The 27,633-nt window shown below is 37.9% G+C and overlaps 1 protein-coding gene across 1 annotated transcript in view; it reads right to left on the bottom strand.

Annotated features, from left to right (window-relative positions):
- Positions 1–1,294: 1,294 nt before the first annotated feature.
- Positions 1,295–27,633, bottom strand: part of LOC137963685 (probable pyridoxal 5'-phosphate synthase subunit PDX2) — a 34,013-nt gene continuing 7,674 nt past the window's right edge. The window contains exon 7 of the mRNA XM_068810845.1: positions 1,295–1,618. Coding sequence (XP_068666946.1) covers positions 1,507–1,618 — 112 coding nt within the window. The 3' untranslated portion in view covers positions 1,295–1,506. The remainder of the gene's footprint in view (positions 1,619–27,633) is intronic.

Here is a 27,633-nt window from a genome sequence, read left to right as displayed (position 1 = left end):
TAAAAATGATGTGAAAATTTTAGCATCTAAACAAATATTTGTTCGATGGCAGGCGGAATTAAACGCCTTTGATTTTGATATCTAATATATCAAGGGAGAATATAACTCTCTACCTGACTTTCTCACTCTTGAATTTTTGCAGGGATAAACTAATATTTCCCAGTAGAGGAAATCCTCTCTCTGCCCAAGGAGGAAGAGGTCGAGGCAGGTCAAATCCTAATAAGGGATGAATAAAGGGAAAAATAAAGTTTTTGAATTATCCTCATCAATGTCAATGAAGAACATTGCCAAACCCAATTTTAAAACTCTTCCAATTATGGAAGAAATTTTGGTCATCAATCAGGAGGATATGTTCATGACTGCCTAATCTTTTGGAAAATATGTTCCAAAGTGGTTGAAAGAATCTTTCTTTCCAATGACCAACCACAAATCTGGTTTGATTATGAGGCAATTCTAACTCATACTCAATTTGTCATTAGTCATCATATTTTGTCCAATATTAACAAATTGGACAGTCCAAGTTCTTACAGTAGTTACACAATAATCAAATTCATCTCTCCAATGATTTAGGGTAAACATAATTTTTTTGAGGAAGAAATTGCTCCTAATGGTAAAGGGTACAATTATTGGGATTATGTCAATGTGTGGTTCAACATGTTTTATTATCAAAACCTTACCCATAAACATACCTGGTTTGTTATACTTGGTGCTGAAATTAAGAAGAACCTACAAAATAAAATAAGTATTCCTTTTTGGGTATATAAATGGTGGGTTAAATATGCGTCTTCCATCTCTATTCTTCCAAAATAAAATAACTATTCCTTTTTGGGTATATATATGGTGGGTTAACTATGGGTCTTCCATCTCTATTCTTCCTGAACCCATTCAGGAATTATATGGTCAATGGCGGACCATATATTCTAATATTGAGGATGTTCAACTCTATTTTTACTATGGTTTTTCCAAATTTTGACAACTTAGGTCAAATCCGGATCCCAAATTGAAAGACGCTAATTTTTACATTGAAAGAGACGGCAAAACCTCTCAAACTCTGTTGAATATATATATGAAAAAATGATGACTTCATCCCTTCACAAAGTTTTAATATTACTCTCGACCTCTCCAGCTGATTTTATGACTTCAAATGATGATTTACTTTTATTTTACAAGTGGACGAGTTACTCCCTGTACATGGCAACGAATATGACTGCTTGGATCGTAATCCTCTGGTTCAAACGCAGACTCTCAAGAAGTTGTAAGCTTTTTGAAAGAAGCCAGGACCAAAGTGAACTGGTGTCATGGAATATTGGTCAAACTTAACATGAAATATAGAGCATTTAGACAGGATAGCAAATACAAACAGTGGACTTGGACAAAATACAAAAGAACCCCAAAAAGAGATCCATTTTGAGCAACATCATTGTTATCTACAGAGGCTGATCCTGCAAACAAATTTCTCCGCTTCCGGAGCAAAGCAAAACAGTTCTGGTGTACTATTCCTGAATGCTATTGATATATTGGGAGATCTGGAAGCAGTTGACTGTCATCAGGAACTCCCTCTGTGGAAGAGCTACTCTGCAAATTTGCGTCGCCCACCATTTTCAAGAAGTAACTGTGCCTACACACGCAAGATGAGGATAAATAGCTAGAGAATCTGTCTGCATTAAGTTCAAGATTAAGAGCTAATGTATCCATCCAAATTAATTTAAAAACATCTGAGAATTGTTATAAATAACAATAGCAACGGTAAACTTATTTCATGATAGATTTGCGTGCACTTAGTGTGCACGCAACTAATTATTCAAAATACACCTACATACGTGAGTTTTGAAATCCTTGCGTATGAGGTCTGTCACCCTCTCTCTGAGAAATCCACATAACAAAAGCATGCACCTCAACAACTCATGATTATAGGAAAGAGAACTCTATCATTTACTTTTCTTTTCTTTTCTTTTGCTTTTTCTTTCCAGTTAAAACTCCATAGACTAAAAAGACAGTTTGACTTCTTCTTTTTTGAATGAAGGTGATTTTATCAAGCAAGAGGAGAAAAACAAGGGCCAAAGCCCAGCAAAACAAAAAATAGCATTAGAAAGGCAAACCACGCCCCACAACAAGGCGTTCCCAGCTAGCTCCATCCTTAGCAAACAAATCCATAATATCATTTTTGGACCTAAGAGTATGGCTCCAAGAAACATTAAGAATCCTGATAATCTTCCTTGCCTTTGCAAGGAGAGGCTAAAGTCTCCATAGGGTATAGGATCCATTCTTCGTCCAACTGATGACCACCTTAGAGTCTCCCTCTACAACGAAATCTTTATACTGCTTCAGACCTTGTAGCATGGTGAGCTTCTACCCCAAGAGAACCTTTGTCACCGATTGGTTATTATGAAACTTTTTAGTGTTAAGCTGTAGAGCCTAATCAACGCCCTACACTGAGTCGGTACAAGGATTGACCTTGTTTCATTAAGGGTAGTTTAGGAGTTTCACTCTTATAATGCGGTTGCCCTAGTTTTCTCTACATATTGGGGGGGCGCTACTATTAGGGTTTTATGATTATCATCACCAAGAGGGAGCGGGAGTTGTAGCCCGAGAGAGGTTAGAGAAAACACCTGTAAGTGTGTACGATTTCTCTTGTAAACTATTTCATCTTTAAAGTGAATTACTATAGCGGCGGAAAACAGGACGTAGTCTCACCTTGAGGCAAACCAGTATATATCTTGTTGTTATTTGTTCTCGTTGCTTGTTTTTCCTTCTTCATCGATTATTATTATTATTGCTCTCGTTAGTTTGGAATTAGGGCATCTAATTCCTAATAAGTGGTATCAGAGCTTTGGTTCATGATAGAGAGTAATGGCTAGTAGAGAAGGATCAGTACTAGGAATCAACAAGTTCGATGGTATGGATTTTGCATTCTGGAGGATATAGATCAAAGATTATTTGTACAGTAAAAAGTTGCATGCACCATTTCTGGATATGAAACCAGAAGGTATGAAAGATGATGAGTGGAATTTCCTCGATAAACAGGTGTTGGGAGTAGTCCGGTTAACACTGTCGAATAACGTTGCTCACAACGTGGCATTGGAGAAAACCACACCGAGGATGATGAAGATTTTGTCCAACATATATGAGAACTGTTAAGGAATAATCCCACATAGATTAGTTTACCTACTAACTGTCGATATTGAGTTTTATCCTTGAGTGTAGGACCCTGGGTGTCATGTAGACTATGATTAACTTCCATGGGGGTGTCTATAGGTTTAGTACCTAATAAACCATACTCCTGTAACATATCCAATATATATTTTCTCTGAGAAAGAACAATACCTTGCTTGCTACGAGCGACTTCAATGCCAAGGAAGTACTTGAGAGAGCCCAAATCCTTTGTCTGAAAATGTGTGGCCAGATATTGTTTAACTTCTGTAATACCATCAAGATCATCACCAGATAACACAATGTCATCTTCATAGACAACCAAAACCACCATACCAGTCTTCCTTTTAAGTAGGAACATAGAATGATCACAATGACTCCTATAAAACCCAAATTGTAGTACCACATCACTAAACTTTTCAAACCAGGCCCGTGGACTCTGTTTAAGTCCATAAATAGCCTTTTGTAGCTTACACACCTTTTTTGTCTCCCCCTAAGCAACATACCTAGGAGGTTGCTCCATATACACTTCCTCATGTAGATCACCATATAAAAAGGCATTCTTCACATCTAGTTGAAAGAGAGGCCAACCCTTATTAATAGCCACAGATATTAAGATACGTACCGAAGCAAGTCGGGCCACAGGAGAGAATATCTCAAAGACATCAACTCCAAAAGTCTGTGTATACCCTTTCACTACCAGTCGAGCTTTGTACCGTTCAATAGAGCCATCAGCATTATATTTGATAGTATAAACCCAACGACACCCCACAATAGCAGCTCCTGCAGGTGGATCACATAGATTCCATGTTCCCCGAGACACCAAAGCACTCATCTCATCATCCATAGCTTGTTTCCATTTTGGAGAGCACAAGGCTTCCTGCACCGAACGAGGTATATGGGAAGTAGACAATGACATAGCAAAGGACTTGAAGGATGGGGACAAAAAATCAAGCGACACATATTTGGATATCGGATGAGAAGTACAAGATCATTTACCTTTTCGTAGACTAATAGGTAGGTCCAAATCAGAGACAACAGGATCTGCAAGCAATGAGGAAGCTGGTGGATCATGAGGAGAGAGCTCTGTAGAGGTAATTGTTGGAGGCAATGTAGGAGTACGAGAGCGACGACTGTACAATTACCAGGCCGGATATTTCGTTTGATGTGGGAGTTGTGAACCAATTCATGGAAAATCCTCAAAAAGTCCATTTAGAAACTGCTCGGAGGATTTTGAAGTACTTGAAGGGTGCACCTGGAAAAGGTCTTCTGTATACTCATAATGGGATTATTCCTTAACAAGAACCCTTCCGCAAATAATAAGGTACATCTCATGAAAGAACTCTTCAATTTAAAGATGACAGAAAATACATCAGTGGCATCGCATTTGAAGGAGTTTAGTACAATTGCCAATCAATTGACCTCCATTCAAATTAAACTTGATGACGAGGTTCGTGCTTTAATTCTTTTGGCGTCTCTGCCAAATTGTTGGGAGCCTGAGGGTTGCGGTCAACAACTATGTAAGCAATGGGAAGTTGATCTTTAATGATGTTCGGGATACCATTCTTGTGGAGGAAGTTCATAAAAAAGACTAAAGAATCGTCGACATCTAATCATGCCCTAAATGTCGATACTAGGGGCAGGAACTTCGAGAGGAATTCCAACAAGGGCAATGGTAGAGGAAAGTCAAGGAATGGTAGAAGTAGGTCCAAATTCAGAAGAAATGTGGAATGCTAGAATTGTGGCAAGTCTGGTCACATAAAAAAGAACTGTAGAGCACCAAAGAAGGATGAAAAGAAAAACGATGTTACAAATGCGGTGACTGAAGAAGTACAAGATGTTTTACTCTTGTCGGTTGATAGCCCTATTGACTCTTGGGTGTTAGATTCGGGAGCTTTTTTTCACACGACTGCACATCATGAGATCATGGAGAATTTATGTTGTTGGAGATCACGGGAAGGTGTATCTTGTTGATGGAGAACCTTTGGATATTATTGGTATTGGTATGTCAGTTTGAGGATGTCAAACGGGTCAGTGTGAAAAATTCATAAGGTGAGACGTGTACCAAAACTGATATGTAATCTGATCTCAGTAGGGCAGCTTGATGATGAAGGTCATAATGTGACTTTTAATGGTGCTGCATGGAACACCTTGTTAGGTGTTTCACTCCAATACCTTGTTGTGGAGGAAAGCCCTATTTAGCTAGGTATTGTAATTTTTTCCCTCTTTTTAATAGCTTATACATCTTCATTCAAAAACCAAAAAAGAAAAGCCTGGAAAGTCACTAAGGGAGACATGGTTGTTGCACGAGGAGTTAAAACTGGAACTCTTTACATCACTTCCAATTACAGAGACACAATTGCAGTTGTTGATACTGTTACTGATTCTAATTTGTGATATTACAAGCTCGGTCACATGAGTGAGAAGGGAAGTGCTTCAATCCAAAGGAAAACTACCAGGGTTGAAAACTGTAAACAACAGTTTGTCAGAAGGTTGTATTTTTCAGCAAGCAAAAAAGGGTTAGCTTTTTTAAGGTTGGAAAGGAGCAAAAGACAGCAAAATTAGAGTTGGTTCACACTGATGTGTGGGGGCCATCAGCTGTTACCTCCCTTAGTGGTTCCAATTACTATCTGAGATTTATTAATGATGCAAACAGAAAAATATGGGTTTATTTCCTGAAAAAGAAATCTGATGTCTTTGATAACTTCAACAAATGGAGAGCAATGGTTGATAATGAGACAGATTTGAAGGTGAAGTGCTTGCAGTCAGATAATGGGGGAGTATACATAGATGATGATTTCAAGAGGTACTGTATTGATAATGGAATCAAGATGAAGAAGACAATTCTTAGAAAACCTCAACACAATGGTATGGCAAAGAGGATGAATAGGACTTTGAACGAGCGTGCAAGGAACATGAGATTGCATGCAGGATTGCCAAAGATGTTCTGGTCTGAGGCTATTAGCATTGCTACCTATTTGATCAACAGAGGTCCCTCAACACCATTGAATTGCAAAATACCAGAAGAAGTCTGGAGCGGCAAAAAGATAAACCTTTCTTTCTTGAAAGTTTTTGGTTGTGTTTCTTATATTCATATTGATTTTTCTATTAGCAATAAATTTAATGTTAAATCTAAAATATGTTTCTTTATTGGCTATGATGGTACCAAGTTTGGTTTTCGCTTCTGGAATGACCAAAATCGTAAAGTTATCAGGAGAAAGGAAGTGATCTTCAATGAAGGCGCCCTGTATAAAGACAGGTTGAGAACAGAGTCTGAGAGCACAAATGATGAAACCAAGAAGTCTGAAGTAATTTAGTTGAGAGATTTTCCAGTTATTGAGATGAAGAATATTGCTCAAGAAGACAAGGAAAACATACCCCCAGATATAAATTAGAACATTCATGTGACAGAACTCGGGAGATCTGCCAGAACTAACAGATTACCACAAAAGTACTCCCCTGCACTGAATTATATTTTGTTGACTAATAAAGGTGAACCAGAAAGTTATGAGGAAGTCGTGCAAGTTGATGAATCAACCAAGTGGAGTTAGCCATGAAGGATGAGATGGATTCACTGTTATCCAATAAACATGGCAATTGACCAAGCTACCAAAAGGGAAGAAGGCCTTACAGAACAAAAGGGTGTACCGAATAAAAAACGAACATGATGGCAGCAAGCGGTACAAGGCAAGACTGGTGGTAAAAGGCCTTCAACAAAAAGAAGGCATTGACTACACTGTGATTTTCACTCCATAAGTGAAATTGACTACTATTAGAACAGTGTTTGGACTAGTGGCAAATGAAGACTTGCACTTAGAGTAGTTGGATGTAAAGACAATATTTCTTCATGGTGATTCGGAGGAAGAAATTTATATGATGCAGCCACAGGGTTTTGGTTGAATTTATCGAAAAGATAAATACTGCATTGATTTATACGTAATCAAAGTACACGAACCTCTATTTATCATAGAGGAAGTAGTAGAGTCCAACTACAATTAAACTACCTTTGTTCCAATTACACCCAAACTCTAACACTTAAAGATAAGTCTTAGCATAATTAAATAACCCAATATAAATAGAAGACTAACATGACTAAAACACCATTCAACAAAAACTCTTCTGTGAGACCTCCTTCCATAATAATTGTGGCTTTTTAAGACTTCTTCTTGTGTAAGACTTCTTATTGTGTAAAACTCATAATGTCACTTCACATGATCACAGTGGGTCCCACCAACTCGTGTGATCATGGTAGGTCCATATCTTATGGGTTTGGGCCCATCTTCCAACACACTTGGATATGTAGGCCTTCCTTGGCTATGCGGGCTTTGGCCCATCTTCCAACACTCCCCCTCAAGCTGGAGGTGAGAAAACATCATGAACTCCCAGATTGCTGCAAATGATGTATAGGATCTTCTCGTATAAAATGGTAATCCTCCATATCTTCTAACACACCCACTCAAATTGGTGCTCTCTTCCATGAGGCGCAACTGGCATAAGATAAGTGAGAGTAAAATCACTTCAAGCCTTATGACATTGCTCCAAACTCCAGTCATCACCCATGTTGGATGTAGGGCACACCCCTATCATTCTCAGGTAGTGGCACTCCTATCTTTCACAGGCAGTGGGTCTATACGTAGTACTCAGAAGTGTAGTAAAAACTCCTCCATCACCGTGTCCCTCCACAGGACAACGACTCTCAAGTGGTAGGAGTAATAAATACCAATTAGGGGATAACATATATGTAGTAATAAGCTCCTCCATCACGGTGTCCCAACCCAGGCCACCGAATCTCACAAGTAGAAATGGGTGATAAATGCTTGTCATTCACAAGACGGCGATAAAAGACGTGATATGTAATAAGTGTCTATTATTCACAAGACGGCAATAAAAAACATGATAAGTGGGTAATGTCTGTCATTCACAAGATGGCGATAAAAGACCCACGGGTATATATATATATATATATATATATATAAGTCTCAATGGACTTAAAACACCCAACCATGATGGACTTAAACTCCCAACCGAAGCAACACGCAAGAGGTTGGCCCAAAGAAGTATGTGAGAATCAAATAAAGGATGGTAGGAGTAAGGTTGTCAAATAACTAATAGGTAATGGGTAAAGTAGAAGATAAGATGTTGAGGCCACCACTTCTTCAATAATAATGTCTCATCCAAAGAGACACAACAACTGCAACTGAAATGGGCATGGGCCCATATAACACGAACCAAAATAATGAAACCCTTGTAAAAGGACCCATGAAATAATCTGATGCGAGTATCTGCACCAAATAATATGTTGACCAAGGAATATGTTGCGAATACCTCAAAAGCATAATCCAACCGGAGAAATAGAATCGAGTCGAGCCGAGTTAGGTATCACCAATAATTACTACAATTATTACTGCAAGTCACGATTCTTGATCTTCAATTTTCTTTGTTGCAAAAAAAATCTTCTTAGACGCAAAAGCTTCATCCTTTGTGCTTCCCCTTTCTTGAATATTTTGGTCACATAAAACTTACCACAACATATGGAATAAAATACCTCTTTCTTGTACTTCTTCTACTTGTCCCCCTCAAGTTGGGAGGTAATGACCGTGTTCCCAGCCTAAATCAATTAACATAGATGCAGTAACCGAAAAATGGGTAAGTGAGATATTTTCCTAATATAGTTGATAAATAATAGCAACTCAAAAAGTGACACAAAACAACCGGCTTAAATTTGGATGTTTCAATGCAACAATGCGAATATATCTTTAAATATAGATCAAATTGACATGAAATTTTCTCCTTCTGAAATTATACTTAAATACCTTTCATCCAAGTATAAATTCTCTTCATAAAATATACTTCTATTGAGAAATATAATCTGATAGATTTCGGTCTCTACCGAACTAAGTACTCTTTCCCCTTTTTCCAGCATGACCATTGACTCTTCCAAGATCATCTCCATATAAAAAACTCAGACCAAGAATTGGTTAAATAGGTAAGAAAATAGTCTTACATATCTTTCTTTTGATATATAATACTCCATATAAAGTCTCATTCTTGATAGCATAAAATAGCTCAGAAGTTGAAGCCTTCAACTGCTGCACAAACCTCTTTTGCAATCTGACCTTTGCTGCTTTATATATCGATTTCTCTTTGTAGATAACTCTGATTGCAAAAAATCGTTTTTCCTTGGAAAGTAGACTCGAATATCTTTCCGTCAATATATAATATGCAATATGAAAAGCTTAGTATAGAGGTGAAAACGTAAATCAAATAACGGGTATCGGGACTGAAAAAAGAGAAATATGAACCTAAACTGCTAGAGATAATAAATCAAAAAAGGATCACATTACCTTTGTGGGTTGACTGAGTCAACTCACACAACCTGCTTTAATACCATGTTGAATTTATGAAAAAGAGAAATACTTCATTGACTTATTCGTAATCAGAGTACATGAACCTCTATTTATAATAGAGGAAGGTAGTAGAGGCCAACTACAATTAAACTACCTTTGTCCCAATTACACCGAAACTCTAACACTTAAAGATAAGTCCTAGCATAATTAAATAACCCAATATAAATAGAAGACTAACATGACTAAAACACTTTTAAACTAAAACTCATATGTGAGACCTGCTTTCATAATAATTCTGGCTCAGTAAGACTTCTTATTGTGTAAGACTTCTCATGCCACCTCACGTGATCATGGTGAGTCCCACCAGCTCATGATCATGGTGGGTCCATATCTTATGGGCTTGGGTCCATCTTCCAACACACTTGGATATGTGGGTCTTCCTTGATCGTGTGGGCTTGGGCCCATCTTCCAACATAAGCACAAGGAAAGGAGAAAATGGTGTGCAGACTTCAAAAGAGCTTGTATGGTCTTAAACAAGCACCAAGATGGTGGTATAAGAAGTTTGACACCTTTATGAATAGTAATGGTTTTTTGAGGTGCCAGGCAAATCATTGTTGTTATGTGAAGAAGCTTGATAACTGCTACATCATTCTTCTGCTATATGTTAATGACATTTTGATAGCAGGTGTTTGCAAACAGGAAATAGAAAAGTTGAAAAGGGAGTTGTCCAAGAAGTTTGCAATGAAGGATTTGGGTGCTACAAAAAAAAAAAAAAAAAATCCTTGGGATGAGGACTATTAGAGATACTAATGTCTTGAAACTGTAACAAAAAGAAAATGTGAAGAAGGTGTTGAGTAGATTCGACATGAATGATGCAAAACTAGTGAGTACTCCTTTGGCTAGTTACTTTAGGCTATCTAAGGAGCAATCACCTTCTACATAGCAGAAGCGAGCCCACATGGCCAATTTGCCTTATGTTTCTACTCTTGGCAGTCTCATGTATGCCATGGTGTGCACTAGACTAGACATAGCTCATGCAGTGGGATTCTCAAGTATTAGAGAGTAGGGGTGGCTTCGAACCGAGCCAGCTCGCGAGCTGCTCGGGTTCGGCTCGGTTCGATTCGTTATCTATCGAGTTCGAGCCGAGCTCGACCAAAGCCAGGTTCGGTTCGTCGGCTCGCGAGCTGGCTCAAGGTGAGTCAGGATCGGTATCGGGTCGGGAGCGAGGGAGCAGGAGCAAGGGGGGGAAAAAATTTTCCTCCCCTCCCGTCGGTTGTTGTCGCCGCCTCTACCGCCGTCTACAGCTATTCACCGGCCGCCTCTGTGGCTGTCCGTTCGATTTCTTCCTCTCCTCGTCGTCGCCTCTGTTTCCGTCGCCGCCATTTCCATCACCGCCGCTTTCGTCGTCGCCGCCTCCGTCGCAGCCGTCATCCCCGACGACAGGTCCTCCCCGGAGCCGTAAGCCCCTTCCCTCCTCATCGTCTCAGTGGAAAACCAGAACCAGGGGAGAAATTAGGGGAGAAATAATCTCCCTCCTCCCCCGCGTGAAAATGATTTCACACGTGCGAGATCATAAAGTAAAAAAATAAAAATACATTTTATAAAAATAAGTTTATATGAACTATTAGTGTCTCAAGTTTTTTTTAAAATATTTTTTAAATTGAAAATTCTTCTTAAAAATCATATAATTTTCTAACTAAGATTTTTCTACCAAGATGAGGAAGAAAACTGTATAAAAAAATTTTGAATAAATATTTATGCTGTAATACTTTTAGCATGAAGCAATTTTCTTTGCAATTTTGTGTTTGACATTTTATTTGATTAAAAATTTATCGATAAGTATAATAATATATTAGATTGATTATTAATTTTTATTTATTTCCCTAAAAGATGCAATAAAAGGTCCATTTAACTTTCGTAAGAAAATTTTAAAATATTTTTTGTAATTTTCTACCAAGTCACTAAAAGTAATAGGATTTTATTTAAAGTTTTTTTTGGGAATATGTATCATAGGACAAATATTTCTAGTTTTTCTTAGAATATAAATTTTCATCTATGGGCACTAAGGAGGCCATAGTAAATTTATGGCCAGATTCAAAAATTACAAAACAAGCTAGACAACAATTGTGAGTAAAAAAAAATTATATTGGTGCATTTTAATCCATTATTGAAATTCAAACCTGAACTTCCCCTATCATTCTTTTTTTTAAAATGTATGCCTAATTTTATATATAATTTATTTGAAACCTCCCCTACGTGCGAGATCATAAACAAAGGAAAAAAAAACTCTTTGTCCCTTCCTCATGACTCTTAAAGAAATTGAAAATATATTTTAGTAGAAATACATTTCTATAGACTATTAGTGGTTTTTTCAATAAATGTTGAAAAGACATTTTTAGTAGAAATACAGGGACCATTAGTGCCTCATGTTTTTTGAAAATATTTTTCTAATTATAAATTCTTGTTAAAAAATCATATAATTTTCTAAGTAAGATTTTCTTGCCAAGATGGGCTAGAAAACTGTATAGAAAAATTTTGAATAAGTATTTGACACTTGATGATATAATACTTTTAGCATGAGGCAATTTTCATAGCAATTTTGTGTTTGACATTTTATTTGATTAAAAATTTATCGATAAGTATAATAATAGATTAGATTAATTATTAATTTTTATTTATTTCCTTAGAAAAGGCAATAAGAGGTCCATTTAACTTTCCTAAGAAAAATTTAAAATATTTCTTGTAATTTTCTAGTAAGTCTCTAATAGTAATAGGATTTTATTTAAAGGATTTATAGTTTTATTTGGGTGATTGTAAATTGATAGTGATATTTCATTTAATTTTGTTGTGTTTGATTATTGTATGGAGTTTATTCATAATGTTATGCAATGTATGGAGTGTTTAGACTATTTTATGGAGTGTATAAACAATTTCATGGAGTGTTTATGGAATGTATAGACAATTTTATGGAGTGTTTATGCAGGTATTATGTATATAGATTATGCCCAATTTTAAGTAGAGGTCATACCGAATTTTATATATATATTATATACATAGATTATGCTCAATTTTAAGTAGAGGTCATGCCCAATCTTATACATGTGTTATAATATATATAGGTTATGCCCAATTTTATGTAAAATATATGCATAATTTTATATATAATTTATTTTATATATATTTTTTGAAAAATTTTAAATGTATGTTGAAGCTCAAACTCGGCTCAAACTCGGTTAAAATTTTTGGGTTCGAACTCGATAACAATTTTAGGCTCAAGACGAGGTTCGGCTCGAAGCTCGGCTCGAAATATTTAAATCAAGGTCGGCTCGAACATAGGCAGGTTCGGGCTCGGCTCGGCTCGATGCCACCCCTATTTGAGAGGCACTACAGATTCAGCCTTATGTTTCAGAAAGTCAGACTTAGAATTACAATGTTATGTAGATACTGACATGGCTGGAGACATTGATGGCAGGAAGAGTACCACCGGATATGTATACACATTGGGTGGTACATTGGTTAGCTAGGTCTCCAAGTTGCAGAAGAAAGTTGTTCTTTCCATTACTAAGGCAAAATATGTTGTTGTGACCGAAGCCAGCAAAGAAATGGTATGGTTGCAATCCTTCTGGAAAGAATTAGGTCTCAAGCATGGAAAGAATGTGTTGCATTGTGACAGTCAGAGTGCTATTCATTTAACAAAGAATCATATTTATCATGCCAGAACAAAGCACATACAGGTGCGTCATCACTTCATCAGATCGACTCTAGAGGATGGAGTCTTACCACTTGAGAAGATTCAAGAAAGTCAGAATTCGGCTAATATGTTGACAAAAACTGTTACTATTGAGAAACTGAAGTTGTGTGTAACTTCAGTTGGACTTTTGAGGAATGAGAAGTTGTTGCTGCTGCAAAGGAGACATTGATGATGGATTAGTCTCCAAGTGGGAGATTGTTAAGTTGTTGAGCATAATCAATGCCCTACACTGAGTCGGTACGCGGATCAACCTTGTTTCATTAACTATTGTTTCATTAAGGGTGGTTTGGGAATTTCACTCTTGTAAAGCAGTTGCCCTAGTTTTCTCTTTATATTGGGAGGGCACTGCTATTAGGGTTTTATGATTATCATCACCGAGAGGGAGCTGGAGTTGCAGCCCTAGAGAGGTTAGAGAAGACACTTGTAAGTGTGTGCGATTTCTCTTGTAAACTATTTCATCTTTATAGTGGATTACAGCAGCGGCGGAAGACAAGACGTAGTCTCACCTTTAGGCGAACTTATATAAATCTTGTTGTTATTTGTTCTCGTTGCTTGTTTTTCCTTCTTCTACGATTATTATTATTGCTCTCGTTAGTTTGGAATTAGAGCGTCTAATTCCTAACACTTAGGCTCCAACGGAAAGAGAATAGAGTGTTCGACAATCGGAATATGGGTTTCTCGAAGGAAAAGAAAAGACAACTTGGTCAAAGCTCTTAAGCTTTAGCAACAAGACACAAAAAGAAGCATGTTACAAAAATAGACCCACAGTAGAAAAGTCTTGTGCCCATCAGTTGGGGAAGAAACATCTTAACTTGGCTAGTCATTAGAGGATGGGCATTGGACCCAACTTTAACATAGTATTAGACCAAGTGCTTGTAAGAGGGCCTCCACTCAAACAATCTCTATGTAGGAGTCACAAAGTGAAAAGGTTTTGCTCAGATCAACTTAAAGGGGAAGGTGAATAGGTTTATCAAAATTAAATAACTTTAGATATTTCACAAGCACATTCACTATACCAGAATTTTTATAACGGTTCACGATCACTATTTCAAATTGCTACTCCACTCCCAAGGTTCCCTTACCTTGGAATTAAAACATCCACCATAAATTCTCAAACAATATCTACAGCTAAGAATTGCAAAGGTTAAATTACAGCCCAAACACCTACCTATGGTCAGCAGCTCTAGGTACAGGCACCTAGACCCAAAAGTGATTTAGAATACAATCTAGTTTGATTGAGTTACACCTTGGGACCTATGGTCAGCAGCTCTAGGTACAGGAACCTAGACCCAAAAGTGATTTAGAATACAATCTAGCTTGATTGACTTACACCTAGGGACCTATGGTCAGCAGCTCTAGGTACAGGCACCTAGACCCAAAAGTGATTTAGAATACAACTTAGTCAATCTAGCCTAATTGACTTATGAGGAATGGTTCTTTGCATTTACAATAGAGTTTACAAATGCCTCTTTGTTAAGTAGATATCAAATTGCAAACAATATTTAGTTACACCGAACTCCTGGGTGAACTACAAAATGATCAGCAACACTAAAATATATATCAAAATTAATTCAAATGATGCTAACTGAATAGAAGTTTTGAATTTGAAAACAATAAGTTCAAATAGAAGATGTAATCAAAACTTTGTAACTTTGAAAAGTATTCAGTAGATACGAAAATGAAAGCAAGAATACTTAACTCTTTGGAACTAAAGTTTGGGTAGGAGACTTCAAACCTCATATTTCAAAATCCAACACTTAAAAACCACTGAAGATGACAAGAGAGATTTGAAAATTTCATGCATGGAGTGTTTGTTAAGGCTAGAAATATTTGGATATTAAAGGACAAAAACCCAGTTCAAAAAACTAGTTGTTGCATAAAATCAGGCATTCTCCTAAATCTTGACAAAAATCAAGGAAAATATTTCAAAAACTATAAAAAATACTTATTAAATTTTATTTGTGCTGCTTATCATTTTGGTAGGTCACTTACACAATTTGAAGACCTACAACCAAAGTTATGGCTTCTAGAAACTCTTGGATTTCCATATTTACAATTTGGGATCGAATCCTTTGCCTTGAGTAGAATCTTTTTTGCTCCAATGGCTCTTTTGGAGGTTGAAACCTTTGTCAAAATTGAATCCTAGGTCTTCTATTCCCCATAGGGGTTGGCTCCTTTTTGCAAGAGTGGAATCTTCCCTATTTTTTATCTTCAATTGGGATCAAATCCTCTTCATGAAGTCGACTCCTATACACTGCTCTTTCCTACAGAGGTCGACTCAACTTACTATTCCCTGGGTTTGACTCCTTGTTCCTTGCTGCTAGCTTTATAGGATTGACTCCTTCCCTATGGGGTCCACTCCTTTTTGTGTTTCAATATGGAGTTGTGTTGAAATTTTGTTTCTTTGGGCTCGACTCCATATGTGGATGTGTTTGACTTCTTTTCTTTCCAATTGTTGTCTTTAATGACTTTTCAAAAAAAAAATTCTTGTCTTTTCACTTTGCGCTCAACTCCAATAGTTTGTGCTCAACTCCAATAGTGTGTGTTTGACTTTTTTGCTTCTTAAAGTGGTAGCTATTGAATTTTTGAATTCAGTTGGCTTCTTCTTGCATATGTGCTCAACTCTTATGATATGAAGTCGACTCCTTTTTACAATTCAACTTAGAACCAATCTGTTCACACTCAATAGCAAAGTAATCAAATTTCTATGTTTTTAATCATCAAAATATGGGTAAATCTTTGAGCTCCTTCTTCCTCACAAAAATGGCTCAAACACAAGGGGAGTGTTAAAGAATAGAAAGATCTTCATTTATTAGTTGGGAAAGAGACTTCCAAACTTGCCTAGTTATTTTAGGAAGCGTATTGGACCCAATGTTAACAAAACAAGAACAAAGTAGGGTTTTCTTTAATTGTCCTATTCAACCACAAATTTATCAATAAATAGATCCCTGAGATTAACCTAATTGATACCTATTGAGTATACTACCTCTATAAATTGAAGTTATTCCCCTATAGCCCATGTACAGCCAACTTCCTACACTTTTCCTCTATAAGCATAAGAATAACAGAAAGACTTTTTTTTTAAATGTATAACAGACATACTCTTAGGATGGATTCTAACATTCCACCCCTCTTCTGAGAATCACATCCTCGAGGTTCAGCCATGATTGGTGCTACATGTCATTCTTTGACACATGGTCCTGAACCTTTGTAGGCATCCACACCCAATTGACAATCACATTGCTCAATTGTCTTCAACCACCGAAGGCCATTCGCATGTCTGATATGTGAGGGCCGAGATCTTAGCAAGGTTGAAGCATGGTCAACTGGTTAGGGGAGCCCTACTTTCAAACTGACCAAGAAGCATTACATGTGTGGCTTGAAGTCACCAAAACCCTGCGGAGGCCAGCAAATGGGACATCGACATAAGGTGAATCGGTGGGGTCCTTATCGAAGTTGTGCTTCAACAAGTCCAAGCAATCCATGTGTATTTGGGCCTTAGTAGTAGTGATGTTTTCATCTATTGGTTGGTCAACCTTAGCTAAACGGGCAAGCAAGAACAAACCTTTCAGGCTCTCCAATTGGACAATTACAATTGATGGCATGGGTGCCTCCTTTGGTGAAGAAGTTGTAACCAACTCTTGCATATCTGCTAGGGGAAGCAAGGGCATGCCTTCAGTTGCTGTAATTTCAAGCTTCGAAGTGAGATCATGGAGAAATTGAGTCGTATTTTCCCAGAGTATAGCTTTAAATTTGATCTCAAAGTTATCTAAGATTAGAAAAAGACAATCCTCCAAATCCCTGTATTAAATGCACATTGGAAGCCATCTGGATCTGGTCATGTCGACTCAAAAAAAAGTTTAAAAGTCAAAGTCGTTTTCTGCTACTCATAACCTGCTCCAGCATGATTTTTGCTTCTTCTGTTATTTATTTCTCCCTGTAGAAAAATTGGATAGACAAGTTGATTTTTTGTGTTAAAAAGTAGATTCCCTGAGTTTTCTTTCAAGGTATAATTTGAAATATAAAGACCAGCTCTTGATTGCAAAAATATTTGACTGAATGAAGCTCTGTTTTGCCACTCCAGACTTTCTTCCTACCCAACTTTCACTACTTCTTATGTCAATTACCTTTTTTAGAAAAAGTGGAATGAGAAACTATTAAATGCAGTGGAAAGTAGACTCCAAGGGCTTTCCATCAAGACATAATTTGATATAGAAAAACCATGGAAGCAGAAGGATTTACAGTTCACATAAAATTTCTGCTCTCCTTTAACTCATGACAGAAAACTAGACCTTCTCTTTATCCAAGGAATGAAGTGTTCAGATAACAATTATAACAAACCTTCTTGGGTGTCCAATGGAGCAGAAGAGATTACTTGACAATGGGAATAAAGGTTTCTTCAAGGAAAAAGAATAAGATAGGTGACTCAACGCTTGTGCTCGAGCTTTTGCAAGAAGACATACAAAGAAAAAAAAACAGAGTAGAGTTTTTCTTAGCTACCCTACTCAACCACAAATTCTGATTAAATAGAGGATTATAAAACCTACATGATACCTAAAGACTATAGTATCTCTATAAATTGAAGTTATTCTCCTCATATCCCATTTACACCCTACTTCCTAAACTATACCAATATGAGCATAAGAATAATAGAAATACCCATTGGATGGAATCTAAAATTGATCCCAAGAAGGCCAGCAATGTCTTACCACTATGCCTTCAAACACCAACACCACTTGCACCCAGTCCAGGGTTATCCAAGAACCACCAAATCCAAATTTAGCTTGAGAGATCCTTCAAGTTGAGGGAACCACTATACCACTTTTTGGGTCTTCTATAGTAAGATTTGAAAAAGACCACAATTTTTGCCTGATTACACCACCTGGTTCTTTGGAAAGATTGGACCAGTAGAGGATTGAATGCAAGCATGCTTCAATAATGCCTCCAATAGATTTAGCTTTGCTTGCAAAACCGAGGTCATTTCAAGGGATAGCAGCAGGAGACATCTCCACTGAGATTTGCCACCTCTAGGAAGGGCGATAGCAAAGCCCAGGTCAATTAACTCCTTGAAGGAGTTGGGAAAACAAAAGTGAAGTCCAAACCAAGGGAAGGAAGAACATAAACCTGAGAAGCCACTAAAGCCGGTTTTAAAATCTCCCGACATGTTGAGGTTGACTCTCATTTTTTTAAAGAGAAGGTTCAGAACAATGTTATTCCACTCAGCATCATTTATAACAACATCAGCTACTAGACAAGTATATAAAAGCAATGCGATCAGCTCAATTATCATAGGTCTGTAACAAATTAACATCTATGATAAATCTGCACCACCAAGTATAAGTTGTAAAGTTTGAGATTTAGATGCTAGAGAGAAGAGAGAAGAGATAATGAAGAATAGAGAAAAGAAGAGAAGGCAGCGTGAGAGGCTGCTCTTATTTGGAGGAGAATTTGATCCCTAAGAGGTTTTATACCACTTAAGTGAAAAATGTCACAAAATGGCTAAAATGCTCCTAAGAACAAGAATTCATAATACACTACATATAAAGGCATAAAATGAACAAAAAATAGAACAGACTTATGGAGTAACTTCCTATACTGCTATCTAGCCACTAAAAGTAGATATCACACAGATAGAAATACCAAAAATACCCCTAATCTCATTTTCTAACACTCCTCAAGCTGGAATGTAACTATCTAACAATCCCAGCTTATTAAAAAGGATCATCTGCTGACGTTTCCCAAGGGATTCAATAAATATGTCTCCCAATTGTTCAAAAGATTTTAGATAAGGTATAATTACCTTTCCTTGCATAATAACATTTCGGATAAAATGACAATCCACTTCAATGTGCTTCATCATCTCATGGAATACCAGATTATTTGTGATGAATATAACTGCCCGATTGTCACACTTCCTAACTATAGGCTCATTGACTTGAAGTCCCGTCTCAACAAGAACTGAATAGGGCCTTTTTGGTTATTTTACCTAGTCGTTATTTTTATTTCTTGATGTAATCTTGTTCTATATGTCAAACTATGTCTATGGACCAAATTTCATGTAAATGGGACACGTAGAAAAGGAGATATAGAGAATTAGGGTTTTCACTTAAAGTAGGGGCAATGTTGCAAATTGTACTCAACCCTCAGTTATAAATAGTTGGGGGATGTGCAGGTCCCTCATCTCAATTTATTTCTCAATTTACTCTTCTCCACTTTCTCTCCCTCTCATTCTCTCTCTTCGACCTTCTTTCTTCTTACTTTTTTCATGGTATCAAAGCAGTAGAGCACATTTGGGAAGGATTTTTGTAAGTTTTTTTTCCTCTTTGAAGCAGACGTCTACATAAAGGAAGGATCTTTTTCCAAGTTTTAGCTACTATTTAGTAAAAATCCAATTTTTGCTCCTTTTCTTTCTGCCATAACCCCAGGGTTACTGGTTCTACTACTCTAAGAACAAATTCCGATGTTCTAAACTGCCCAAAGAGGATTTTTTTATGCTGATCTAGAGGTGTGTGCCATAGTTCCAGAACTGTGACTGCTAACGTCATCTATGCACTTACTGACATCAGCCCTAGTGCAGGTTCCAGTGCACTTTATCTTCTCAATTTGATCGCCTTGTTGGATTTTTTGGATTGTTTGATCTGCACACATCTTATATTTGCCCTAACTGTGATTTTACGTTGTGGGGCCCACTTGATCTGGCTGATTTGGAACTTTTTAGAAGGTTTATTTGATCTATTTAGTATTCTTATATATCTTATATGGCTGACTCTGGTGAGATTTACACTCCAGCGAAGGAGTCATATAATCCTGATAGTAAAGATATTATTACTATCATCTTTGATAAGTTGAATAGTGATAACTAGATCTATTAGAATGTACTTTAAGGGCAAGAAAAAGCTGAAATTTATTAGAGATAACCTTCCTGTTCCTCAAGATGATGATTGGGAGGCTAAAGACAGTCAAGTGATGAATTGGCTTATCAACAGCATGAAATTTAATATTGGAAGTCAAGTTATGAACTTTAAAACAGCCAAGGCTATGTGGCTGTCCTTGGAAGCTCTTTATAGACAAGAGAGCAATCTTTCCAGGGTTTATGAATTATATACAGAATTTTTTGGTTTAAAAAGGGGTAACAGAACTGTGACAAACTACTATAGTTTTTTTTCTGAGCATCTGGCAGGAAATTAATGTCTTTCATCTTTTTTACTACGGATGAAAGGGAACTCCGAAAACAACAGAGTCAACTTCTAGTGGCGAAATTTCTAGATGGATTGGGTGCTGAATTTGACAACATAAAGGTACAAATTTCAGTCTCAAATGAAATACCTAACCTCTCTACTACCTTTAATAGGGTACTGAGAGCTAAAAAGATTGTTGTGTCTAGAGCTGGAAAAGATACTAAAGTGGGTGAAGTTACTGCCCTTAATACATCAGCTACAACATTTGATTCTCTACTCATACATCCAAGGGACGCATAGGGACTGGTAGAGGCAGAGGTAGAGATAATTCTAGCAAAGGCCGAGGCCGAGGAGATGATAAATCTGAGCGCAAGGGTGTTCATTGCGGACACACCAATCATTACTCAGAAAGATGTTGGGTAAAATTTGGGGGTCTACGTGGGAAAATGCTATTACACATGAAGGTACAACACCAAGGTCAGAGATTACAATCCCACTGGTGCTCCAGATGAATTACAGAAATTGATTCAATAGCAACAACAAATCTCACAGCAGAAGCAACAAATTCTCCAACATATGACACAACTATCTATTCCCTCTACATCCTTGGCACATATGACTCCTCCTGTAGGTATGTCTACACTCTTAGTGTCTCATTCCCCATCTTGGGTTCTTGATTATGGTGCCACAAAACACATATCAGGTATGTCCTCACTATTTTTTGATTTAAAAGTGTATGTTCTCGTTAAGCATGTTAATCTTGTTGATGGGTCAGTTTCACTAGTACAATGGGAAATGTTACTCCTACACTTTTTCTTTCCCCTCAATCTGCACTGTTAGTTTAAAAATGTCCTTTAAATCTGCTATCTGTCAGTCAGGTGGCTAAGTCTATGAAATGTTCTCTAACTTTTTACCCTACTCATTGTTTCTTTTAGGATCTCATGACGAAGAAGATGATTGGTTCCGCTCATGAGAAAGGGGGACTACAATTTGGACAGCCATAACTCAGATAGTACTTTACATGGACTACACACAACTGATTCACCTCTTTAGTGGCATCTCAAACTTGGTCATCTATCTCCAACAAAATTGATTCGAGTAGTTCCCAATATTCCTTCTAGTATTATTTTCAATGCGAGCCATGTCAACTGGGCAAGCATCACAGGAGCTCATTTCCTGTTTCATCTCATAAGACAAGTAAACTTTTTGAGCTAGTCCACTATAATGTATGAGGTCCTTGTCTTGTGACTAGTTAGTTTGGTCATACGTATTTTATTTCTTTTATTGATGATTTTAGTAGATGTACTTGGATCTATAGCATGCGAAAAAAATCTGAAGCTTTTGATGTATTTCAACTATTTTATAATAAAATCAAGAATCCATATCTTGCAACTATTTTATAATGAAATCAACTATTTTGCAACTTCTATCCATATCTTGCATACAGACAATGGTCTTGAGTTTATGAATCGTAAATTTTGCTCTTTCAGTTAGTCACAAGGAATCATTCATCAAATTTCTTGTGTATTCACTCTACAACAAAATGGAGTTGTTGAGCGCAAGAATCGTCATTTACTTGAGGTAGCTCGCATTATGTTGATTCACATGAATGTAGACTTAATGGGGTGATGCTCTTCTTATTGCATGTTTTTTGATAAATAGAGCATTGTCTTATGCTCAATGTTAAAAGACACCCACATGTGCAGGAGTTGCATAACTAGTAAATAAGGCGACCTTTCATAGAGATGGCATAAAATTGTAATTATGCAAGTTGCTCTTATTCATTTTTTCCTTTTGAAGCATGTAGCCCTATGGGCACTGTAGTCATTGTAAACACTTACACAACTATAAATACAAACTCAAAGCATGGGATAGAGCATTCAAGCCTCTTCTTCTTGACTCAAATTCGTTCATACACCTCTCTTTCTTTTCCTCTTTTTTCTCTCCCTTGGTTTCTTCTCTCCTATATTCCAAGAGCTAGAGTTCCTCTCTTCTCACCTTCCCTTGAGATCTCGTGTTTATGTGTTGGCCCTAGAAATCAACATGGTATCAGAGCAGGCAAAGAACTGAGATGGAAAAAGAGAAGAAGATGGAGAAGAAAGGGAGGAAGAAGAAGAAGAAGAAAAATAGGATTTTCTCGTTTTTCCTTAAGTCTTCTTTCCCAATTCCTATTTTTCATTAGATGTTTCACTCTCTTACTGTATGTCTCATATAGCAAATTATATACCGTTGGAAAGATTTTTGAGTCTAGTTTCCAACTCAAAAAGAATTGTTGAAATCAGGTTTTTCTAGAAAGAGAAATCAACATCTGAAGTAACAAAGGTTAAGCAATAGAAAAGTTAATTACATCTCAAAAGAAAGTTATGTGAGTCTATTTTCTATCCCAATAAACTGTTTCTCAATTTAATCTTCCTATAAAGAGATATCCACGAATAATCAAAGGTCATGCTGGTATCCTGTTGCATGCGAAGAACAGAATTTAAGCCAAATTTTTTGTTTCACTTTTTGAGTTGCTTATGTTGGTTGAGTTTCCAATTTGTTTTCAAAATGAAGATTTTAGCAACTTGAGTATCTTTCTTTTCTTAAAAGTTTCTTTTGTTTGATCTGACATTACATTAATTTCCTTAAAAGAAGTTTTTCCCTATTTTCCTTTTTTAGAAAGTCTACAATTTTTTAAATAAAAAGTCTTGTTTGCTCATTCTAAATTCCATATCTTAGTGTCATAAAACTTCTCTCATTCCAGAAATTCTCTCTTGAATATTTTCTTTCCAAATTGGTCAAGTTGTGTTAAAAACTAATTATCTTATTTAATATGTTTCTTTTTAGAAAATTTTCATTATTATGTTCCATCTCAAAACTTTCTTACTGGGGTTTTCCTTGATCATCATTTTAATAGAAGAATTTTTTTTTACCTCCCTCTTGAATAAAACCTGATCACTTTTTATCCATTTATTGGTCTAAAAACGTCTCCTTCTTACTTGAAGTATGAAGAGCTGCATTGTGAGCCTCCTTTTTGAAGTATGAGATTTTTTATCTTTTTATTCACACCCTTAATTCCTCAAAGTATTCTTTTCAATTTATTTTTGTTAAAATCACTTCAATGCCTATAGACCCACTACCTAAAAAGTATAGGAGTGAGCCCATCATCCAACTTAAGTCAAGTCTTTTTATTCTTCATCCAAGAGGTGTTTTTTTATTTAAGCTACCCTTAGAAAGCAAGTAGTCTCTTTGTTGTGTCCTAAAGTTGGGCTATTTTTCTGCCATTAAAATTGAGTGGAGTGTGTTTCAAACTATTACCGTTTTGACTAGTGTATAGAGCTTTGTCATATAGCTAGGAGTGATTTTTCTTTTCTCACCATTATGTTGTGCAAGTTGGGTCTCTTGACAAAGAGATCCCCAGCTTGAGGAGGAGAAGCAGAAGAAGAAGTACAAGACAGATGTAACCAACAATGAAGAATTCCACATGTTGTGGTCATCAAGTTTTATGTGGCTAAAATATCCAACTAAGGGGGAGGCAAAATGAGAACAAGATGAAGACTACAAGCAAGATGTGAACCAAAAGAAGATGAATCAAATCAAGGCAATCAAAATTTCTTTTTCGAGCAAACAAGTTTCTTGACCAAGAATATTTGCAAAGTGAAGTTACAATGACCACCTTAAGGGGAAGTGTTAAAAGACACCCAAGTGTATAGGGGTGGCATCGCTAGTAAATAAGAAGAACTTTCATAGAGATGGCATAGAAATGTAGTTATGCAAGCTGGTGTATGTCCTCTTATGTCTTTTTCCTTTTGACGCTTGTAGCCCTAAGGGTATGGGATAGAGCATTCAAGCCTCTTCCTCTTGGCTCAAATTTGTCTATACACCTCTCTTTCTTTTTCTCTTCCTCTCCCTTGGTTTCTTCTATCCTCTTTTCCAAAAGCTAGAGTTCCTCTCTTCTCTCCTTCCCTTGAGATCTCTTGTGTTTATGTGTTGGGCCTAAAAATCAACACTCTTGATGGCAAGATTCCTATTCAGATTGTTTTACCTAAAACTGGAGCTATTTTTTTTTTTTTTCGTCACTGCACTTGCTGTAGCATACCCCAATCCGGGAAGCAAACGAACAACAAGTGGAATTGTTACCTGCGCCAAACTGGTAACTACTGATTCAACATTAACAGCCGTTGGGGGAGCTGCCCCAGCATTTGCCGCATTGGCAAAAAACAACATATCCCTGATAACCTCATTCTTTGGACCCAATCCATGTTCACCCAATTGCCTCGCATACTCCACGAAAGTATCATGGCTGTAACACTGAGCATGATGTCAACAATAGTGAGGTCGCCTGCTTTGTCAAGATCCACCAATTCCAGGTTGTACCTTTGGTGAAACCTCTCGTCCCTATCAAGAACATGTGCACACCCCCACGCATCCCTGAATCCAGCTGGACATGGGCCTTTACTGCCCTCAGCCTCCTGACAAGCTGAGACGGAATGTCCATCAGGAGCAGCATGCCAATAGCCTCCATTGTTTAGCATCGTCCAAGCCCACTTGCTGCACAATGGGTATAACCATCCCCCCTGAATTGCACTCCTAGCCAGGGACACTCACTGACTCTACCACGGAAGGTGTCCTTGCAAGCTGTTAAAGTCACCATTTTATCTCGCCAACAACCCCCATTGATGCTCAAGCATTCATTGTGCTGAATATCATTACCCAAACCAACAATAGCTTCAAAAGTTTCCTCAAACCCATCACAACTAGCCTTCAGTACAGCACCCTCCTCTAACGTCCCTAGACACTGGCTATTATGAATAAGAAGTGTAGGCAGAATGGTAAAATAACCCCTGGAACTCTTACCAACTTGAGCATCGTGCGCTTTGTGCAGCACCGGATTGTCAGCAGCAGCATTTGCGTCGCCCATCCATTTTTCCATGTTCTGATTATCAAATCCAAGAAAAGTGATAACTGTATCAGCACATTCCGTTGGGTACTTTGTGTCCTTCATAGGGCACCCGATTTGAAAGTCAGTCACATTCAGTTCTGCGTGGTCATCCTCAGGATGTTCCAAACTGTCAAAAAGCTTGACTATGTCATTTTGCACCATGCCAATCCCAGAGTGACCAACTCCAGCACCTGCCCATAGAAGAGTTCCTGCAAGTGGTAGGACTGTTTTCTGCAGTGTCAAAACCGCGCTGTACAATCCAGGAATGCAGTGGATTGCGCTGGAACAATAGGGAAAACTACCATACTTCCAATACACATGGTTATGCTGCTGGCCTAGCGATGGATCAATAAGTTTTCTGGGTTCTATTGTGGTCGGTTGAGTCCATTTCTGCACTGTCAAAGCAGCAGCACACCACAAGTTGTGGAAGAACTTAAGGGCTGCAAAACCAGCAGCTGCCTCCTGTTTCCTCCCCTGCTGTTTTGCCCTCTCCTTAAAGACACGCAGTACTTCCCCAGCATTCCTGGCGTGGCAGAATCTGACTATCATGGCATGCCCAATATTTGATTCCAAACCCTTCAAAAAGCTTAAATATTTTGGAAGAAGCTCATCAAATTCATTTGAGAGGAAGACTCGCACATACAACTTCAAATTGGCTTTGTTGGTAGTGTAGTAACTCCCATACAAATCAGGTGAAGCCTGAGGAGGAACAGACAGGACAGCTTTGAACATTACATCATCTTCAGCAATGAAGTGACTCCAAGCCATTGGCATTTCATCACCAAAGTCCTTTGCAGGAGAATGGTAAAAATTGTAGGACTCTTCAGCAGTAACCTCTTTGGGATTGCGCAGCCATATGGCCCTCACATCGTGCAGGACTACCAAGCCACTATGCTCATCAACAGCGAAATAAAGCCCTCCACAAAAAAATTTCAGCATCACATTAAGCACAAGCAGAGTTGCCTCGCCGATGTCCACGAGGAATTGATCAGTATCCCCACCAATCTGGGGGTCGCCGGTGGTTGCCTCAATGTTTCCAAGCAACCCACTGATCCTTGCAGTTTCAAGCTCATGGAAATAACTGTGGTTGGATAGTGTAACATGGTTACACGCACGGTTGAGTTTGAGTTCCCCTGAAAGATCGTATTTGAGTAGAAAGCTTGTTGTAGTAGCAGCAATGCCACAATGCCACACTAAATCTCATCCAATCTTTCATTTTGTTCCCGAGGAGCACTTCATCAGCATTATACCATGTAAATGCAAGAGGGTGCATGCTAGTAGGACCCTCAAACTTAATTTGGGGAACATTAGGGAAAAATCCACCTTCCCATTCATCCGAAGCTCCATCATCACATCTTGCATCAACATCAGCAGGACACATAGGTGGCCCTACTGCAATAACAGCCAGGGAAGACAAATCCAAACAAAGGAGTAACAGAAGAATTTTTATAGCCTCCATTTTTTTGCACATGGAAGAGATCTCAGTAAAAAATTCACCAAGAACCAATGAATACAGCCCATTCAGCACACAATTACCCAAAAAATAACCCAAAACCGCCACACTGCTGCTGTATTCCTTCACCACAATCGAAGACATCCCATTCAGCACGAACAGGGCCCGAGCAGCATACAAATAATCCACAAACCAACCAAGCCACCCGAAAAAAAAATTTCAGAGGTCCCCAAAAAAATTTGCCAACGGATCCTGGCATCCTCCAAAAAAATTCAGCTCGCACTGCATACCCCAAATTCGATATTCCATCAATTGGCCATTGATTCTCTGCGTCACGACATAGAGAACCTTCATCTCTAATTTTCGAGCAGCGTTGCTGCTGCTCAGCCCTTTTGAGCCACATCAACGCTTTGAAAGCCATGTTTTGATCTACAAATCGAGACAGCTTCCAAAGTTTACCCCTAATTGCGATGAAGATGGTTCCCCGTTGGGCTTTTGAGGCCGAGGTGGAGCAAAAACTTGTCCGACGGACCCGACGGAGTCTCCCCCTTCTCCAGTGGTGAACAACAGCCTTTGGAGGCTTCACCGCTTGGAAATTTTCTGAGACAGAGAGCTCTTGAAAATATTTCCTGGTCGGAACAGCGGTCGGAAAATTTTCCTTCTCTCAGCACGGAGTGTGGCTTGCCCTGAGCAGGGGAGGTTTGATTGCAAAATTTCTAGGTCCCATCGCCCAGCTAGGGATATTTGCGCCTGACGTATTTCCAGGGCCGATGAGGGTGTAGCAAAATACCTCTCCGATTTCGGCTTTCCCGGGTCCTTGGAGATTTGCAAGG

The sequence above is a fragment of the Aristolochia californica genome, unplaced genomic scaffold (assembly GCF_029961685.1).
Source record: "Aristolochia californica isolate CCGP_79_NKW_82.1479 unplaced genomic scaffold, dmAriCali1.0.hap1 SCAF_4, whole genome shotgun sequence".
Classification (NCBI taxonomy): Eukaryota; Viridiplantae; Streptophyta; class Magnoliopsida; order Piperales; family Aristolochiaceae; genus Aristolochia; species Aristolochia californica.
The sequence above is the reverse complement of the archived record's forward strand: the minus strand, read 5'-3'. Positions and strand labels throughout refer to the sequence as shown.